At 42.1% G+C, this 22,272-nt stretch overlaps 1 protein-coding gene across 11 annotated transcripts in view; it reads right to left on the reverse strand.

Annotated features, from left to right (window-relative positions):
• The window catches only part of LOC308303945 (RNA-binding protein Musashi homolog 2-like), a 280,804-nt gene that overhangs the window by 194,083 nt on the left and 64,449 nt on the right, over positions 1–22,272 (reverse strand). For all 11 annotated transcript variants that reach the window (XM_080748484.1, XM_080748485.1, XM_080748478.1 and 8 more), the window contains one exon: positions 12,300–12,392. In XM_080748484.1, coding sequence (XP_080604610.1) covers positions 12,300–12,392 — 93 coding nt within the window. The remainder of the gene's footprint in view (positions 1–12,299; positions 12,393–22,272) is intronic.

The raw sequence follows: 22,272 nt of genomic DNA on the forward strand, positions 1-22,272 counted from the left end.
TCTAATCAGCTGTTTGAAAATACCCTATCTACTGTACATCTACAAGCTCACAATGCGTGGAATTGCGACACTTTGTGAGCTTGTACAGTACGTCTGATATATATATTTTTTTTATCTTGAAAAAACATTTATTGAAACACAAATCTTGATTGCAGTAAAAATACTTCCAGATGGGGGTACGCGGCAAAAAACATTAATTTGAGGGTCCTTGACATGAAAAGGTTTGAGAACCACCTGCTATACTGTAGCTCCACTTTAGACACGTTTTAAACTCCCTTCAGCTGCCTGAACGGCAGCTTTCTATCTGTTACACACATTCACTTATCTGCTGCCTGTCACAATGGCACAACTACAGTTAGAATTTGCCACCTCTCACCTTTACCAGCTTGATCATTGAGAGCAGGTGCTGGATCCTATCCAATAATGGACAATCTTCTTTAAACATATCACTCTTTAAGCAGAATGGAGGCTCAAAATTCCATCATTTCATGACCCGACGGGTCACCAATAATACAATCAAGGCGATCCCCGGCTCATCCTGAGGGAACCATTTCAGATGGATGGGGCAGGTGAGACAGACACGCATACGAGTGTCAATCTCCTCTGATCCACAGATCTGTGTGTCAGCCAGCAACACAACGCCACACTTGGCTTATGGCTATCAAAGAGTCGATAAAAAGAATATATATATATAATCTAATAATAAAAATAAAAATAAAGTAATAATCGAAAGTTACAGGTATTGTTAACTCATTTAGTGCCCCTGAAATTAACGGATTATAAAGTCCACGATGCCACCTTCAGGCTGGCATCACCACCGTTATCTTATTTTGAAGGCCAGAAGTCCTCACGCGAATCACTTCCGGTCTGACGTCATCGGATCGTGCGCTGGAACCGTTCCGTGTCCACGTGGAGTTGTGTAATGGCCGACCGGGAGCTTTTATAACTGTGTAACATAAGCGAGCATCTGCCTCCATCCTAGCTTCTAAAGTGTAGTTTTGAGATAATGGACATTAAAGATGAGATCCCCCGTCCACCTCAATGTTATGGATGGGACTATTTTGTGCTCGTGGAGCCGTGATGATGCAAAATCAGCGACGGATTTCGTCTCCGGACCGCCGGCCATTCTTCTCGGTAATGTACTCGCCGTTACAGTAATAGATTACTTTTCCCGAGATATCCCGTGAATGGCACTACTGTAATAGATTACATTTCGCGAGACATCTCGCGAATGGCACTAGATGAGTTAAGGATCAGCAATGCTGAAAAAATCTATTGAATCCTTCTGTTAAACAATTGACCTTTAACACACTATTACAAGTAAGACGCCTTAAGGGCGAGAAGTGACCGCACAGCGCGGGGAAACAACAGAATAAAAAAATAGTCAGTGTAAATCTGGCAATGTACACACACACAGAGACTAGGGCTGTATTGACTCAGGCCCCAGGCAGGGGTCGCAGCTGAGTGCAATGAGTGCAGTGTGGAGCAGTGCAAACAAGACAGATTGTGTGTGTGTGTGTGTGTGTGTGTGTGTGTGTGTGTGTGTGTGTGTGTGTGTGTGTGTGTGTGTGTGTGTGTGTGTGTGGCATTACAGGCAGTGTGACAGGTAAGAGTAACAGGCAGAGTAACAGTGTGACACAATTTGCTGCAGGTTTTCACACTAACTGCTCCCTGCGGTCGCAACAATATGGATACTAGACTAGACGTATGCCTCTTTGGAACGATGCCTGTTTGAAAAAAATGCCCATTGGGAACGATGCCCGTTGGGAAAGCATGCCCCTCCAGTTATGCAATTGTACCTGATGTCAGAGTACTCATTGTACCAGTTGCCAGAGTCCTCAGAGTACGTGGGGGACACACTCACTCTACGTGGGGGACACACTCAATCACTCACTCGCACAAAAAAAATGTTTTCACCCGTAAACTTACTTGGGATGTGACAGTAAAGTCAAGATGAAGTTACTAATGTTCAGGCAGCAGTAAAAAAAACAACCTCTACAATCGCACACAACAGCTGTGAATAGCTACTATGAGTGACAGAAGAGCCAAAGGTGAAATTAATTTTCCTTTAAAAGTCACCATTATGTCGCCAGCCTACCAAGTAAAAAAAAAAGGTTGAGAGTGATATGAAATTGTTTGTTTATTTATTTGTATTTTCCTTTGTATGTGCTCACACTATCAGCTTCACTCACCAGCTCATTTCCATTACACTGCCATTCTGACTCCTGGCCACCCTGACTACAAGTGACTGCAGTGAGATTAAAGCCTAAGGCTAAATCCCAGCTGCAAGGCCCACGCTCTCCCAACACGTCTCTGATCATTACTTGTAATCTGAAAAACAGGCTAACACGGGAGCCAGGCTATAGCCCTGGCTGTAATGACAGCAGCAGTGAGGAAAGAGTTTGTAAAAATGCCAATGCAAAGGCTGGACATACAAATTATTCAACTGGTGATGGTCACAAGGGATCTCCCATGTAAATTGCAAGCAAATGTGCACCTGCAGGAGTGATGGGAGTGTAATGAAAGTGAGTGATATCTCAAGAGACACCGTTTCTGTCCTCAACAGAATGTCAGACTGAAATCGACGATTTTCCAACCTCCAATAATCGTCAGGATGTTTGGGACTGAAGGTCGCAGTTTAACATAAGAAATGTCACAGCTTGTCCGCGTGTAGACGTGTGTGTACACACTTTTACAGTCTATGGGTTGGTTCCCTTGACACATCACTGTGACATCACAGGTGATATCACAGGGGACATCACCTATGTAAAAGTCTATATATGGGTATTCCCCAGAATCCCTTTTATGTCCATATAGGAAAATCCCTGATGTCATCGATATATATCACTGGCCAGATGGCCAAGAATTGGCCTGTCACCCTGAGGCGCCTTACTAGTAGTATTAAGCTGGGCTTACCTAGTTAGTGCACTTTGAGGACATGTCAGTTTTATGTCAGTAACACAGGTACTATTATTACAAATACATAAATTGTGGTTGGACATTGCATTATGTAGGGAAACTAATTTTAATAGCGAATTATCATCATCGTCTTGCATGAGCACAAAATGTCAGCCTTTGTTATTGAACCACACAGAGCCTGACAAAATGTCATGTCATTAAATAGGGAATATCGTTCAGAGTTTTTATCATTTCAAATCTTCTCCTAGCCTGCTTCCTCTCAGTGTCTATAACGATAAGAAATTAAGCTGGCCAATATGGATGCTCGAAAGGAAAACTTTCTAACCTCTTCTACACAATACTGATAGGCATCTCCTCTCACCCACTTCAGTGATGACCATCCAATGTCCTGGTGTGGTTAATGGTTGTCAAGTCAATATACAATAGAGAAAAATAGAACGTCTTGAAAATATTTACTTCAGTCATTGCAGGAGATTATTATGGGTTAAACTGTCAAAATACACAACCTGCCAACACAGTGTATGTTGCACATACAGGAATACAGAGGCGAAATCCTCGTAAAAGTTCAACAAAGTTGATCTCCATGCAAGGCACTTGACGACATCGGAAGCTCTGTCCCTTCGCTCACATAGAATGGAAGTGAATGGCTGGTGAATATTCAATTTGCATATGTGTGACCATAGTACACTAACCAACTGAACTGTGTGTTTCATTGCCCTTCCTGAAGTACAGTATGTGTACTTGAGCTTGACATAGATTCATGTAATGGAGTCTCCATTATTTTACCACACAAGGCTTTTGTGTGTCCTATTCATAATAGTTTTGTTTATACAATGTTCTGAAGTCTTCCAGTGAGAGCAGCATAATTATTCGGTTGAAAGCAAAGCTATGATTTTGTTCTGGTTGAGATTAACTCATACCTCGCGATCCCCGTAGAGCCCGTAGATTTCCCGCTGTACCGCGCTGCCATGCCCGTAGAGCCCGTAAAGTTTAATTAGCTTTAATCATTATGAAAGGATTAAAAGTATTAGCGCAGATTTTCGCTGATTCTGGCTCTTTAGGCCCGGCCCCCTAACTGTATCCGGTCATTTCCGGTCTGGACCGGATCCAGCTTTCCGTATCCAGTCTGAGCCTGGGCCATAGTCCCGCCTCCATTGGTTTACTGTGTAACAGAAGTGGAAGCTACTGGGCGATGGAACGTTCGTTTTTCAATCGGATTTTTGCGTTTGGAAACTTTGATCCAGTCTCTACACGCCTGGATTATGATCCCCGCACATATCGTGCGTTTTGTGCGCGAACGTGTCCACGTGTTACCATAGCGCACAGTTGGCTTTTTTCAATGCTTTTTCATGTAAACACTGGCTGATAAGCAGAGATACAGCGTGGCAACGGATATGTCTTTTTCAATGGGGTTTTTTGTATTCGAAAGCTTGTCACCGAGTCTACACGTCTACTAGATGAGTCGCGCACAGATTGTGCACGATGCGTGCGCGTGCCCACGCTAAAAGGTAAGGACAATTTGGCAGCTGCTTACTACAGCTATGTTTAAAATGGCAGAGAAAAAGTTAAGACTAAATTGTGTTGAATGCTAAAATGTTGTCAGTCTATAACAAGGAACACAAATTGTATTGAAAGTGAGAGACTACGTACAAATGATGAAAGTGGTATTGAGGTGAATAAAAGATTTATTCACAGTATTTAAAGCATATGTTTTACTGTTTCCTGAATATTTTACAATAATCATCTTTGTTTGCCATTTAAAGTGTTTATAAGTATGAGTGAAATCCAGTCAGAAAACTCCTGTGGAATGTACCATTCCCTTCAAAGGGGGAAGCTGCACACATAGACCAATCAAATAACTTGACATTGGTCTTTCTGGCACTATCCCTGTTTCAGCCCGGTGACATTGCAAAGGTTAAGGCTCCCCTCTACCATCTCACCTACATGGCTCCAGAACAGCAGGACATAAGAACCAAGATAGCACGGAAATATATGCACCGACCGTGTGGTGACCTGCTGGCTTGGAAACCAACTGTGCCCTCAATGACACCAATAACGTCAGTTTCTAGGCTGACCCGGCAAACTCCAGCTAAAGAGCAGAGTGCAAGCATTGAGGGGGTTGTTTCGGCTTAGACAAATAAGGCCACTATGAGATGCACTCAAAGCCGATTACAGTAAACCAATGAGGAAGCATTAGCCATCTGAGCTAATTAGGCCTCTGACTGTGGGTAGAGCTTCTTGTTCATGCCTGGGCAAGACTGCTCTGTTATGTAATGTCCAAATGTATTAGCAGGATCACACCAGGTCCCTTGTTTAATCAAACAGTTGGCACGTTGGATTATTTGGAGCTGGAAGGTGGTATCTGTTAGCAGGTGTTTGCTTTGTCAAAAAAGAAATGCTGCTGTTGTTAGAAAACAGCAAGGGCTCTGGTGCTAGAGGACGTACAAGGAACAAAAGGCTTAAAAGAACAGTCGCACTTTTCTAAAACAAAAAACAAACACACACACACACACACACACACACACACACACACACACACACACACACACACACACACAGACACACACACACACACACACACACACACACACACACACACACACACACACACACACACACACACGCACACACACATTTATATATATCGTCGTTGTCGGGTGGAAACCTTGTATGTCCAAAACCGATCGTTTTTATCATTTAAAAAATGAACTAAACTAGTAAAAACAGATGATCTACAAGCACACAACGCCTCTCGGCGTGAGGCGTTGTGCGCTTGTAAATCGGCTGTTTTCACTACTTTTGTGCGACGGCCTTGTTTGATGAAGCAGGGCTTTGCTTCGCGAAAAAAACATACACATTTTAAACTCGGAGATAAGAGGTTTCCACCCGACAGCGACGATATATAAAATCAGGTAGCTCTCGTGCACATCCGGGTGGACGTGCTGGTAAGCAAGATGAAGTATAAGAAAGACAAACTCCCACTGCCTCTTTTCAGGAAGGGACCGCACACTCACCGCACACTCAACACTTTGTCAGGTGCTATACATATATATGTATAGCACCTGACGAAGCCACACGGCGAAGCGCGTTGTGCTTTTGCTCAATAAAAAAGAAATTAAGCATTGAATCCTATCCATCGTCCTTCATTGGAGTGTGCGGTCTCTTCCTGAAAGTGGGAGTGGGAGTTTGTCTTTGTCTTTCATATGTTAGGGCATTCACGAATAGTCATTTTTTTGTAGAGATGCACGATCATGAAATTATGGCCGATATTTTACAGGCTCATGTCTGTCGATACCGTTTCCGATATATATTAATTATTAGATTATAAGGAAATATATATCTTATTGGAATCGGTATTGAATATTTTTATTAAAAAAATAATCCAAATTGAAAAGATTTCCCAAAAAAATTGAATCTTCAGCCTTCATCATTACAAAGGGCTTTTTCGGGGCGCCCGCTGGCGTCAAGGCGCATACCACATACTAGGCTATGATGCCTGCTGGCGTCGCCGGTTCGATTCCCGATCCGGACGACCTTTGCCACATGTCATTCCCCATCTCTCTCCCCATTTCCTGTCAGTCTACTGTCCTATCAATAAAGGCATAAAAGCCCAAAAACAAACCTTTTTTTTTTTTTTTTTAAGGGCCTTTTCAGCTTCACATTCAAATGTGAGTATTATAAAACAAAATATCGGCTAAACCGATCAGTTATTTTGATATCAGTTCGATACCGATAATACATTTTTATGGCCAATATTTCTGATACCGATCCCTAATTTTTAGTATTCGAATATTCAACCCTAAAAGTATTTGAATATTCGCAGGAGAAATATAGAGATATAGATATATTGCCACGGCTTAAAAAAATAAAAAATAATAATAATACAATTAATTAATATCAGTGAATATTCGGCTTTGATGTAAAGTATTGGAATAGTGATTTGATATTCGAATATTCAGTGAATGGCCTAATATATATATATATATATATATATATATATATATATATATACCAGTAAGACTCCCTAATCGGGAGATAAGCGACCGTTGGTCGCTTATCTCCACAAATAGGCCAAAAGTTTGTTTTACCAATTATTACACTCTATGTGAACATTTACATCAACAAATCCCAAGTACTATGCAGAACGACCCATTTCAAGTTTTTAATGTACAACAATATTTAGAAAATAGGTCTACAAGCTGACAGTCCTCGTCCCTTATATTCCCATAGGTTATATGGAGATCTCAGTGTTTGTCAGTCCTTGTTCATTTATGCCCATATATGGACATCTCTATATCTACTGTAACAGTCCTTGTCCCTTTATGCCCATATATGGAGATCTCTTAACTGTAAGTCCTTGTCCCTTTTATGCCCATATATGGATATTCCTGATGTCATCAGTATATGAACATATATGGGCTTTCTGATATGCCCATATATGGAGATCTCTTAACTGTAAGCCCTTGTCCCTTTTATGCCCATATATGGATATCCCTGATGTCATCCGTATATGCCCATATATGGGCTTTCTAATATGCCCATATATGGAGATCTCTGTATCTCCATATATGGGTATAAAAGGATACTTCAGGTCTGACATCAGGTTTGTTTATATTGGGTTGCTAGGTTTGACATCACAAACTCTATGGGCCATCTGACCTAGAAATCTATATTTGGGCATAGATGACTCATCGTGACCTCATCACACGTCGACCGCACGTGTGACGTGCGGTCGACCGCACGTGGAGATCTCAGTGTTTGTCAGTCCTTGTTCATTTATGCCCATATATGGACATCTCTATATCTACTGTAACAGTCCTTGTCCCTTTATGCCCATATATGGAGATCTCTTAACTGTAAGTCCTTGTCCCTTTTATGCCCATATATGGATATTCCTGATGTCATCAGTATATGAACATATATGGGCTTTCTGATATGCCCATATATGGAGATCTCTTAACTGTAAGCCCTTGTCCCTTTTATGCCCATATATGGATATCCCTGATGTCATCCGTATATGCCCATATATGGGCTTTCTAATATGCCCATATATGGAGATCTCTGTATCTCCATATATGGGTATAAAAGGATACTTCAGGTCTGACATCAGGTTTGTTTATATTGGGTTGCTAGGTTTGACATCACAAACTCTATGGGCCATCTGACCTAGAAATCTATATTTGGGCATAGATGACTCATCGTGACCTCATCACACGTCGACCGCACGTGTGACGTGCGGTCGACCGCACGTGTGACCGACGGACGGCCGGTGGAGGTTTTCATACTAAACTGCGACCTTACGGTCGCAATAAATATATACCCGTATTTTCCGGACTATAAGGCGCACTTAAAAGCCTTTAATTTTCTCAAAAAACTCCAGTGCGCCTTATATATGGATCATTCATTGACATTGACATTCCCTTTAGCACAGCTCCATCTGATGCATAACACAACAGTAGCGTCTATTATGTGCGCCTTATAGTCCGGTGCGCCTTATATATGAAAACAGTTCGAAAATAGACCATTCATTGACAGTGCGCCTTATAGTCCGGTGCGCCCTATAGTCCGGAAAATACGGTATATATATATATTTTTTTTTCATGAGATAAATTCATGTTTTATGAAAACATCTACCTTGTAGACTGACTGAAATTTACTATATTGCAAGGACGCAAACAAACCCATGCATGTGTGAGCCGAAAAATTATTTCAAACATGCCTATCTGGCAGATGCATGTTGTTTGGGTCTGAAACAACCAGTCACAACAGAACAATCTTTTTTAAGAGATGAACTTTGCCAAACTAAAACAGACAAAAGGAGAAAGAACAGGGAGTGGAATAAACTCCCTGTCGCACTTAGAACAACGAACTCACTCGCTAGCTTTCGCCGAGGACTGAAGACTCACCTTTTCAGACTCCACCTAAACCCTTAGCACTACTGGAAAAATCAATGACCATACATGAAGCTAGTTAGCATTTGTTTTTAGGTTTTTAGAAATCTTTTTTTTTTATTTTTTTTACGGATTATATATTTTTTTTTTCTAGATATACCGATCGTTTTTATCATTTAAAAAATTAACTAAACTAGTAAAAACAGATGATCTACAAGCACACAATGTACTGACACTTAATCTTGTTTATTATTGTGATGTTTATTTGCTTATTCTAAGTCGCTTTGGATTAAAAGCGTCTGCTAAATGCCTAAACTGTAAACTGTAAACTGTAACAAACGACACACAAACACGTCCTCCTGCAAAAGAATTAGTATGTGAATACTCCACAAGAATCCCAGACTAATCAGTAGAGACAAAAGAGGATTTAGTGAAGAGCGAGAGTCTCCAAATTCAGTAATACCTCGCAAGTTTCCTTCTAAATTGCATACGATATTAGGAGTAGCTTACAATACAATGTTAAGCTCATTAACAATCTTGTTGTGGAGTTGAGTTTTCAGATTGACATTTTTTTATGAATCCTTTTTTCCCCAAGCTGTGCTGGCAAGTAAAGCAAAATATCTCTTACAGTGATTCACATTAAGCACATCATCAACATCTCCCAAGGTCCAAATTCTGGGGTCACATGCTATGTGGGACTATAATGTCTGAAATGTTGCAGACATTTGAGACATTAAACGACCACGGTGGCCACGGAGCACCACAGTGTTAGCATATTCAGCCATAACCCAGACATCTCTGAGGAGACAGAAGGGTACGAGAGATAACAGGAATGCAATAAAAACAAGAACAGAATGACTGCTGAATAGTCTTTACAAAATAAAAAAAAAACAGATCACACTCAGTCAGCCCAGAAAAGCGTCTGGCTGGCTTTTGCAAGTAAACCCTAGTCTACTCTAAATAATTCAAGGTTGTTTTTTGTTATCTTAACTGCCGTGGGCTTCACAACGGGTTTAGCCGTTCGATGATTTGGCTTAATGCAATTAAGAAATGATCTGAAAGAGTTAGAATGGACAGGAAGAGACAGGAGGGTCAGACGTGTCTCCACACACACACTGGTGATCAACACACAGGATCACCTGGCCAGTGGGACAAATGTAGCAGCATGAGTTGACGGCCGTGGCGAACAGAGAGGAGAGGGCGTTGGTTGAGGGGGGCTCCGACTGAGACGCATGCTAATCAGCCACAAACAGCCACACTTCAGCCTCTCTCCTCTGACTGTCGCAGTCACTTTAAAGGCACACTGCTTTGGCGTGCACTGTCGCAGACACCAAAGTGGCTCTGACTGTTGAGTGGCTTCACTGAAGTTGTGCCAGCTGTGGACATGTGCTGTGTCCCTGACCGCGTTGACGGCTGCCTGGACTGACGAACGCGCGAGTTGTCAGCCACTCCGCAACAAATGTCATCTCATAGAAAGAGAGATAAGAGGTAGGGAGGGATAGAGGAGGGCATGAGAGGATAGGTGCTGTTGGATCTGTGACCCACTTGGGACCACAACAGATGTTTCCCCTGTGACCTCCAACTTCTGCCGTCTGTAGACCACATCCAGCTAATTGGCTGGTGCTACCCCGACGGATTGTAACAGAAATAACACAGGAAACTGAAAGATAATTCCCTGTCATCCTGTAAACTCAGAAAGTGTAAAAAAGTTTAACCAAATGTACGTTACAATTGGGGGATTCTTACTACACTGTACAGACATACGACCACACAAATGCACACACCTTTGGGGATCAGTGAAGTACAGTAGGCCTACCATCATCATCATCATCACACCCGCACCAACGGCACACCTGCGCAAACTTAGATGGCCCTGAGAATATTCTCGGTTAACAACACATGCCTGTTTTTGTTTTAACTTCTAGGCTACTATGGTAGTTTTCTCAGACAGGCAGGTATTTAATAAATCCTGCAATGTGTCTGACAGGAAGGACAGACAGACAGAGAGAGAGAGAGAGAGAGAGAGAGAGAGAGAGAGAGAGAGAGAGAGAGAGAGAGAGAGAGAGAGAGAGAGAGAGAGAGAGAGAGAGAGAGAGAGAGAGAGAGACACTCAAACACTGATTTCCTTTCTGGTGGGGATGCACTCTGACATGTGCACAAACACATACCGGTAGATGTACCCACATGCACTCACATCAACACAGATACACAGGCCTGGTGAGAGCAGTATAACGCACGCACACGCACACGCACACACACGCGCACACACACACACACACACACACACACACACACACACACACACACACACACACACACACACACACACACACACACACACAAAAGGATCTTTCATTTAATCACCCTGATTTGTTTGTTTGTTCCCTGCTAAGTAGGATGATTCCTAAGGATGGAGTAATTGCCATTCAATCAATTCAAAATGTATTTGTGAAATTATGTGCTCAGTATCTGCTTGTTTTGTTTTTTCTGCATCTCACAAGTTGTGATTAACTGGATACTGTAGTAGACCGGTCCAAAGCCTTCTAAATCTACGGAAACGGATGAAGGGATCCTGACTATAAGCAATCTAAAGGGGGATGAACGAATCAATATTAAAAAGTGTTAATTTGTTATTAGAGTGCCTATCAGCAATAAAAAAGGAACCCAAAATGCCCGACTATGGGGAATTCTTCTCAGCGAAAGAGAGAGAGAGGGAGAGACTGCATATTAGCTTTGAAGGCAAAATAATTGGTTCTATTAATTTACTAGAGCTTATGCTCCAGTGGAAAATCCCTCCTCCACACCGCGATTAACGCCAAGGTCAAGTGCGGATGTTATGGGGAGTGCATCAGCTGAAGGTGACCTTGTGCGAATACAGAATATGAAACAAGAAAAATGAATCTCCGCACACAGTGGCTGATTATGTTACTACCATTTCAAAGACGTTGTGTGTGTGAATGTGCATGTGTGTGTGTGTGTGTGTGTGTGTGTGTGTGTGTGTGTGTGTGTGTGTGTGTGTGTGTGTGTGTGTGTGTGTGTGTGTGTGTATGTATGTGTGCATGCGTGCGTGCATGCGAGTGAGTGAGTGATTTCCTGTCTGTGTGTATGCCAGTAGTTGTGTATGGGTGTGCATGTGTCCTCAAGGTGTACAGTATGTGTGTGGCTGAGTGAGTCAGTGAGTGAGCAAATGAGTGTGTGTGTGTGTGTGTGTGTGTGTGTGTGTGTGTGTGTGTGTGTGTGTGCGTGCCTGCGTGCGTGCGTGCGTGCGTGCGTGCGTGCGTGCGTGCGCGCGCACGCACGCGTGCGTGTATTTTGAGTATTATGCTCTGTGTTCCAGTCGGCTCAGGGGGCCTTGGTCATGAGACCAGTACACAAAAGCCGTGGCAGACAGTAAACTGGGACAAACAATTATAGCCGAACATATCCCACAGCCCATTGGCTTGTTTTACTCACACACTGTAAAAAGAGAGCACAGAAGTACGCTCTTACCTTCCCAAACTGTTCAAAATACTGCTTCACATCTTCCACTACTGTGTTGGCCGACAGTCCTCCCACGAAAATCTTCTTTGTTCTCGTGACCATCTGCAAAGAGTGAGAGGAAAACATTGCATTATGTTTCCTTTCAGAGCTGTTGTGCACCTTTAAAGCCGATCCAAACACATAGGGAGGGCTGATCCCCAGATAAGGGATCAAAGACTTGGAAATAACCCCTCATTTCTGCTCTTACATCAAACTCAGAGAGTGGGAACACCGCACCCTGTCGGGTGATTAAAGGATAATTTTTATGTTGTGGATCTGTTCAAGGCAAGCCATCTGTGTGTGTGTGTGTGTGTGTGTGTGTGTGTGTGTGTGTGTGTGTGTGTGTGTGTGTGTGTGTGTGTGTGTGTGTGTGTGTGTGTGTGTGTTTGCGTGCGTGCGTGCGTGCGTGCGTGCGTGCGTGCGTGTGAGTGTGTGTGCGTGCGTGCGTGCGTGCGTGCGCGTTTGCAAGTGTAGCTTGTTTGGAAGATTATGTAAATTTGAACTGAAAGACAACCTATAAAAAATGTGTAATTTCCAAACAGTATGAAATAACAAAAAATAAACGAAAATAACTTATTTCACACTTGGTGCAGTTTGCTACAGTACTATGTACCCAATTTGACGCATATTGCTTTGTAGGAAAAGCAAACAGATTTGGATAAAATTCTAGATGGAAGAAAACCTAGTAGTTGCCCTACGGATGAGAAGATATTGGCCAAAACATCAAGTTGCTTGATGTTTTGGCCAATTGACATGGATTTCATCATCTGAGCAGCTGCTGATACATTGGATCTATCTGCCAAGTTTGGTCATTTTTGGTCTTACGGTTTCTGAGATCCAGGTACTTTTAGGATAGTAGTGGCTGCGGAATAATATCCATACAAAACCTCTACTTGCGGCACTAGGCCCCTTGTGATTTTCAAATTGCCTTCCAACTTGCCTGTTTCAAGCCACATTATCACAGATGCAGCATCTCTAGGCCTATGCCCTATACATAGTAAAACGTATGTCAATAAAAAGATTTGTATTATTTGAAAACTTTAAATGGGACATTCTGCATAATGAGTAGGTTTACTTTTGGTACTTTAAGTACATTTTGATGTCAATACATTTACTCAATTACATTTAGAATTCTGGACTTTTACTTTAGGGTGCCCTCACACCAAAAATACCTATGAGAGTGGAATCCGCATTCTGCCAATGCATTTCAATGAGAATGGAGCGGTTTCATGCCAGTAGAGGATTTCTGCAAAAAAAACGCTCCACTCTCATTGAAATACATTGGCAGAAAGCAGATTCCACTCTCATAGGTATTCTGGTTTGAGGGCACCCTTACAGAGTATTTCTACATTGCAGTATTGATATTACTTTTACTTAATAAAAACTACTTTTTCCACCACTGACCGTATAATACTATTATTATAGTATATTATTACTATTATAGTATTGCCAGGTAACTGAGTGGATTCTGCCTCCCCCAGGGCCTTTTACACCACCGTCCCCAAAATACAAATGCAACCGTCCCAAAGGGAATGTAATCTGAACAAAAACAAATATGTTATGTATGTATTACGATCAATTTACAATGTGTCCTCTATTCAAACAACAGCTCACTTTTAAAAGTATGTGTTTGTGCTTGGTATGACGATATTATGTTCCGTTTTAACATCTTGAGCTGTATTTTCGTCCATGCCTTACCCCTTATCCCTAAACTTCTTTGACTTTTTTAAATACTTTGAAAAACATTTTAAAATACTTCAAATAGCCGATCTACATCGACACGTTGTGAGCTTGTAGATCAGCTATTTGAAATATTTAAAAATTTGAAAATAGTAAAAATGGCAAAAGAGTTTAGGGATAAGGGGTAAGGCATGGACGCAAATAGAGCCCCTTATGTTTAAAATCACAATCCAAATCATATCAATAATGTTATACTCTTTATGAGGCACAGAAATATTTCCCATGAAAGGAGACTCGCACGTTGGGATTCCCTTAGTCTCGAGCCCTGCTCCCGCCAAGTTCTGCCGCTGTAGGCCTACCATTAACTCATAATACTGATTTCGCTGATTTTCATGTATTTCATAAGGTTGCAGCACATTTGCAACAGCCTGTATTATTGTTGTAAGAGCCATTTGAGCCATGTTGCTTATTTTGATGTCACTGAAGTTAAGGGCATGGTCACTCCCTAATTGCCTAGCTATTTAACACAAGCTGTAATGAGGCGCAGGTGTTTTTTTTACTGTGTTTGTACCCTTTATGTTGAGCTTTAATGTCACATTTGGACATCAGTTCTTGGGACACACACACGTCTGAACTTGATCTTTAGCACGGGCAACCAGTAGTGCTCCAAGTATCCATCCATCCATCCATCTTCAACCGCTTATCCGGAAACGGGTCGCGGGAGTAACAGTTCCAACTGAGACTTCCAGATTTCCTTATCCGGAGCAACTTCCTCCACTCCCTTAGGGAATATACAGAGGCGTTCCCAAGCCAGTTTAGAGATATAATCCTTCCATCTGGTCTTTGGTCTGCCACGGGGTCTCCTCCCAGAGGGACATGCATCGAGGACCTTCCTAGGAAGGCGCTCGGGGGGCATCCGTACTAGATGCCCGAACCACCTAAGCTGACTCCTTTCCAAGTGTAGGAGCAGCGGTTCTACTCCAAGTCCCTCTCGGGTGACTGAACTTCTCACCCTATCTCTAAGGGAGATACCAGCCACCCGTCTGAGGAAACCCATTTCGGCCGCTTGCACCCACGACCTTATACTTGCTCCAAGTATTGGGAAAGGTTCCTGGTTCGATCCCATAGCCCAGTGGTTCCCAAACATTTTAGCTCGAGACCCAAAAGAGAAATTAGACGTCTGCGGGACCCAAACTAGTGAAAACAGCAGAACTACAAGCTCACAACGCGTCGCTTCGCGCAGCGCTGTGACCTTGCAGATCCAGTATTTTCACTACTTCTTACTAGTAGACATTTGTTTTTTAATTTATGGAATTTCTTAGATTTTTAAATTTTTAAATTATTTAGAAAAATATTTTATTTGTATTTTTTTATTCGTGAAAATCTTTTTTTTTTAATGTTTTGAAATAATAATAATTACAAACAAAACGTAGGGAACAAAAATTAAGGGACCCATAAAAATGTGTCCGCGACCCACAAATGGGTCCTGACCCAGTGCTTGGGAACCAGTGCATCAGACCGGCATAAAGAATTTGCATGGGAAAGTGACACTCAACCATCCCTCCTTGCACATCATTAAAGCATCCTTGAGCAGTGATGGATTTCATATGGCTTTAGTGCAGGCACGTTTTGCTTTCTGGCTTAGTTACTACAATTTTACCATGACTTGATCTGAGCAGCAACCAGTTGACATTGCTAATGTGTTAAATGGCTGGTTTAGTTTTAGATTCTAACCAGATTTAAGCAGCTGTGTCGTCACTCCCCTCCCCCACATTAAGTGCTAATTTACACTTTGTCCCATAACCGTTTTGAAAATTGCTGCTCGACAAAAACGCCATATTCTTGTGAGGGGGCTGTGCAACAAATTAAGCGTTCAGCCTCTAAGGGGTTCATCTGCCTTGGGCGCTGCCATTGGCAAACCACTTACAGACATCTGCAGATAAACAGACTGAATACTTATCAACATCACTCACTTGTATCACTGCCAATCCAAGTGAAGGAAGCGAGTGAATCTTCACCCCAGCTTCCCTTTCCACATGTCTCAGCCACCCATTTTCCAGTCATTTTCAGCCATGTCACTATACTCTGTGACATGGTTGCAGAAGAGGTGATGGGATTTCCTGAGCTCTGGTGCAAAACAATTACATTCCTTATTTCTCTCACCATGGCATTGGCTAACAACATAACTTATTGCTTTGCATTGTGTTTATCTGTACAGTGTCTGGTTAGTCAGTCAGAGACCAACCAGACAAGTCTAGAGCCTGTTTATTTATACCCACAAACTCTCCAAAGCATCACAGCCTGGTGATATCACGGGTGACATCACCGTGACACATCCATATATGGGTATTCCCCAGAAACCCTTTTATGCCCACATATGGAGATCCCTGAGGCCCTGATTGGCTTTACTAAGTAACATGTTCTATGCCCATATATGGAGATCCCTGTCCCAATGGCATCAATATTAAGGACATATCTGTCTCCATTGATAAACTAGGAATCGACAAAAGTCTAGTTTCGAGAGGCGGCAATTCTCAAACTTTGCCTCCTTGTTTACAAATGTTTTACTCATTTAATACAGAGCACAATGCCTAATAGTTGTCTCACATAACTAGCCACGTTATCACACAGTGAGGTCATTCATGTCACGCTTGCCAAATTAAACAACTGAGATTTGCATTTATTTTGACACTTTTCCTCCTCGACAGTCATTGTTACGAACACAGCAATTTGTTGTTAATCCAACCACATATTGCAGCTACTAATTGCTATGCAAAACATCAAAAAGGTCTAGACAACGGAACAGCTTTACAAGTAAACACTAACAAATCCAGGAGAGACTCAATTACCTGGCAATAAATTCTACTGATTGTAAACTGGTTAAAAATTTGGACTTTATAGACATTAATAACTGTATAACAGTATAGAACGATTGTTTACTGTCTTCCCACCATTTCTCATGCAGCTTCTTATTATTTATTTGAGACAGACTATGTTGTAAGTGTGGCACCAGTAATTGTAGTGTACTTGTTTGATATTTGTTTATGTTTAGATCAATTTTGACATTTGTTTAGATAAATTAGACTGTTAATAAAGGGGGTAAATCAATACTTAAAAATGTCAACTGAAGTCGATGACCAAGACATATTTGGTCATAATCTCTACGTTCTATGTAAAGATTATATGGAAAACTATATGGAATCTATGAACAGGTTGTGGGGGTCCCTGCTTCATCTCTCTCTCAACTAAGGGGTCCTTGGCCTGAAAACATTGAAGACCCCTGTTTTAGATGCATTACATGTACATGTAACATACAAACAGATGTGAAACCTCAGTGCCATTCAAGTTTGCAAAATGAAGCGAGCGAGATTTAAAATACTAAACGGAAGCAAGCAAGCTCTCGCTAACCTTAAGTTACCCACTGAATCACCCAGTAATAAAATGACACAACATCCTCTGCAGTTTATCAGGTTACACGAGGCTGGTTATTATCAAAGAGATTAATAGCCCAGGCTGCCTCACTGTACTGCACCACTACAAGTGATTACACAAATAATAGCCCTGCGAGGGTCCATTTCTACACTCCCAGAGTTAAATTAAGAGTGTGTGTGTGTGTGTGTGTGTGTGTGTGTGTGTGTGTGTGTGTGTGTGTGTGTGTGTGTGTGTGTGTGTGTGTGTGTGTGTGTGCATGTGAGTTCCTGCAGGCTATAATTGAGATATGTGAGCAATGCACCTTACTGCACCTCTACTATACGAATGTGCTTGACAAAAATGACAAAACAGAGCCTGAAACTAACAAAGCAGCTTCTCATTAATTGTGAACAAGAGGCTCTATCCGTGGTGTAGCAACAAACACAACCCATGGAAGATCCACTATCACACTTTCTACAACAAATCAGCCTACAGAACGCACACTACCGACACAGGCCTGAAAGACCATTAGCTGCACCAGCAGGCTACAAGGGCAGATTCTTTTTTCTTTCTTTTTTCCATGTGGCGAGGCAGTGCAGAGCGGAAATTATACAATTTATAGCGCATTTATGTAGATGTTGAGGTTTCACTTCTAGTTTACGCTTACACTGGGAAATTCTGCCGCTCTGATGCTTCAAGTGTTTTTCTTTTGATTATGTTTTCGGTAGCATGGCAAATGCAAGAGCACATGGTGACAGAAGCAACTATTAGTTTTTCCCTGGAAATTTACACTGGAAAACATTGCTGTGGAGAAAAATATCTATTCTTAGAGCTGACTTCCTCCATCACTCCGTTCTCTTCTTTGTTCCCTCAGCCTCAGCTTCAACTCACAACCTAATATCTTAAAAAGGAAATACGCCCCGTGTATTTTATCAAACATATTGGGTCTCTGCCCCCGTTCCCTTATTAAAAAACACAGTCGATTATTACATTAGCTTATGAAATGTACTAATGTGCCTTTGATTTGTAGGTATAGCAGGGTGGGCATAACAACTTCACAACTCAACAGTAAACCTTATACTCGTTGACTGGTGTCCTGCATGGGGTCTACAGTATTTGGTCCCTATAAACGGCAATCTACAAGCTCACAGCTTGATGTCTTCCTGTCAAACAGTTGAAGTTAACATCCATGGCTCTCCAGACTCATATGATATACTACTGTATGTACTTTGAAGGAATTAAAAAAGACACATAAGCTTAAAGTGTAATTCTTTGGTGGAAGAGTTATCTTTCACTATCACTACAATGACATGCATGAAATGTGTTTTGTGAAGTCACAATGACCTTGACCTTTGATCACCAAATTCTAATCCGTTCATCCTTCACCCCGAATGGAAGTTTGCGCCAGATGTCGTTAAATTCACTTCAGGACATTCCTAAGAATGAGATATCGCATCCACAAATATGGGACTTATATAAACAGGCAAGGACACAATACCTCTGGCCTCAGGTGTCACCAGCGGAGGTATCAAAATAATTGGATAGTATTAGGTATGTAGAGAAAAGTCCACAGAACTGTGTTGCAGGAGCAACAATTGCTTTCATTCTAGCCAGCAGGATATAATTACAGGCATTCAGATAGCAACAGTGGCCTCGTTCATAAGGAAGCAGAGAGCTTCTGTCAATGCAGTGCCACATGATCAAAAGCCTAGGAGACACACACACACGCACGGCCGCACGCATGCACGCACACACCCCAACACACACGCACACGCACACGCACGCACACGCACACGCACACACACACACACACACACACACACACACACACACACACACACACACACCATGGCCAGCCAAGGTAAGCACTGCTCCTGCTCATTTGCATTTGACTCACAAAGCACCAACCAACTACACAATCGGCTTTGGGGCTTTGTTTTAGACATCTACGCAAGACAGAACACATGCTAGACACAGTGTACAGTAGAGTAAAGAAGTATTACACAATCAGAATGAGAGGGAGAGGGGGAGGGGGGGGGAGAGAGAGAGAGAGAGAGAGAGAGAGAGAGAGAGAGAGAGAGAGAGAGAGAGAGAGAGAGAGAGAGAGAGACAGAGAGAGAGAGAGAGAGAGAGAGAGAGAGAGAGAATACTGTAGCAGTAATTTCTCTTGTCTGGCTACAAGTTGAGGAGGAAGGCCACTGGCCTGGTTCCGTTCCCTCATTGCCCTTTTAGAAAAGTGGTCCAATCTCGGCTCTAGTGGGCATAGAGCTGTAATTGCTTATTACAATGCAATTAGAGCAAAGGAGATGAGAGAAGGAAAGATGCTTAGCGCAAATGTGGAGTGACAGGCCAAGGCACTTAGACCAAGGATTATACTGGCCATTTGCACAAGGACAGAGAAAACAAGGGCTGCGGCGACAGGGTGGGAATGGATGGAGCACAGAGATGGAGAGATAGATGAAGAAAGAGGGAAGGAGGAGGGGTGATGTGCTGTTAAACACAGGGCTAGCTAGCTTTGATTAGCAGGGGAGCTCTTAAGGCCAAGGCTGATCAGAAATCTACAGGCTTAACACACTACATTACAGTACATAGCACTAATACAGCTATTCACTTTACTCTAACTACGCCACGACATTAAAACCAACTAACTACCCCATCTGGAGGTTTGTCATTTACTGTACAGTACACCAACTACCCTGCCTGGAGGCTGGACTTTAACTCCACTTAAGACGTTGGATTTGTGAGAGTGGTGCAAAAATGGTGGTGTGGTGACACTATAATATATTGTGCTAGATGGATGGGGTGGGGTGAGGTAGGAGATATGACGCAAGACCAAAATGTCCACTTGTGTGAATATGGTCAGTGACCAACGCTCCGACAGTTAACAGTCAGGCAGAACATGGCCAGTAAGGGCTGAATGAATACACCTTGCCTCATCAACCTACTATACAGTAGTTATTAAGATTAATAGGAGTAGCATAGAGCTGATAATAGGGCTCTGGGGGTGCATAACACCACCATACCCATGCAGCACATTCACACAGCATTCTCTGTGAGGCGTGGGTGAGATCAGCAGGCATTAACCAAACACTGCAATGGGAGGCAAATGAGAGAAATGGACAAGTCTGGGACCATCCTTAACACATATGGTGCCAACCCCGAGTTTCCCGAGTTTGTATTGGTACTACCGCTGTGCCAACCCCGAGTTTCCCGAGTTTGTGCCGTTTTTGGAAAAAAAAATGTTTTTCATTTAAAAAAAAAAAATGTTTCAAAAAAATTTTTTGGACCTCCAGAAATGTATTAGGCATGATCGCGATCGCGAAATTGCATGTTTAACCCCCATACCAACTCATTCTTTCAAACATGGCAGCCATGTTTGTTTACATCTGAAGAAAACATAATGGCTGATAAATCAAGAATGCCTGAACGGATTTCCAAGCGGATTTTTTTGTTTGAAAGCTGTGAACAGCATCTACACAGTGGTGCATCATCTAGGCAGGGGCGTGCACTTTTTACATAATTGCACAATTACATGGAAGTCTATGGTAACCATGGCAACGCGAGACATTGAAGAGAAAAAATCATTGCAACATAAGTGTTAAGAGACTGTTCTGAAAATGGATATTATGCTAATTTAGATGCTTTAGATGCAGATTTCAAAAACTTGAGCAAGAAAGTTTGCGCCATTTAAAATAGCATTTCTGCTGAAACAATACACTGCCAGCATGACTGAACACTCACTCCTGTGTTATATAAGACAGTGATCCTCAATGTGGCTGTTGAGGTTGGATGGAATAAACTGCTTAGCACAGAGAACATTGAAATGAATCCCTTTTTGATTTGATTCAGCCATATACTGTAAATATACTGTATATATTAGAAATTAAATTAAAGCAGTCGAGGGTTAGGTAGTCAAGCGAGGCATCTGTTCTGCAAATGCTTGGGATATGCCATATGTATAGAGGGAATGCGCATGCATAAAGTGAATGGCAGATCGAGTGGCAAAGTGAGTGGCAAAGTGAGTTTAATGTCGTTTAATGCAATCAGATAGGACTTTTCTCTTTGGATGTATGGGCTGTCAAGGCAAAAAAATATTTTTTTGCCACTCAGTAGGTTCCCGCATAACTTCCGGGTATGATGATGATGTCACGCGCATACCCTCTATTGGGCACCTTTAGTTTTAGATGTGAGGTTCACTATGTTCAATCTTTTTTGCTAAGTTTTAGTTGCTTGACCTGAGTTGCAAGGCAGGAACAGGCAATCAGAGAAGAAAGAAAGACATTTTCACTGTATACTACCCCCAACAGAAATGAATAATAAATAAATACATACATACATACAGGACACACACCAGTAAGACGACAAGCGAACTTGCCCAAAAAGGGTGAGGTCATGCCATGTCATGGCCATCTGGCCAGTGATATACTGTATATCGGACCAGTTACCCATATATGGAGATCCCTGGTACCCATATGGAGATCCATGTACTGTATATGGATATATGCTGTGTGAGACCCCAAACATGCTTAATCTGTTGCTAGGCAGACTATTGAGTGGGCAAGGTAAGGTTTAACATTCACAACTCAAGAACTAAGTAGCTGCAAGTATAAAATAGTTTTGTCCTCTAAGAACGTTGTTTAGTTCGACAAGCCCCACCGAAGCTGAAAAAAAGTGTGGCTTCATTTGGAGTATTCTGCAGCCATTATGGCCCAGGGGATAGAAACTGTCCCTGAGCCTGCTATATCAGGCCCCGATGCCAGACAGTAACCGAGTGATCAGTCTCTGCTATACAGCAACTACAGTGTCATCATTTTCAAATTACATTTATTATTAAGGAGGTTAAGGTGAAAAC

This window comes from Nannobrachium achirus, assembly GCF_963921795.1.
Source record: "Nannobrachium achirus genome assembly, chromosome: 19".
NCBI lineage: Eukaryota > Metazoa > Chordata > Actinopteri > Myctophiformes > Myctophidae > Nannobrachium > Nannobrachium achirus.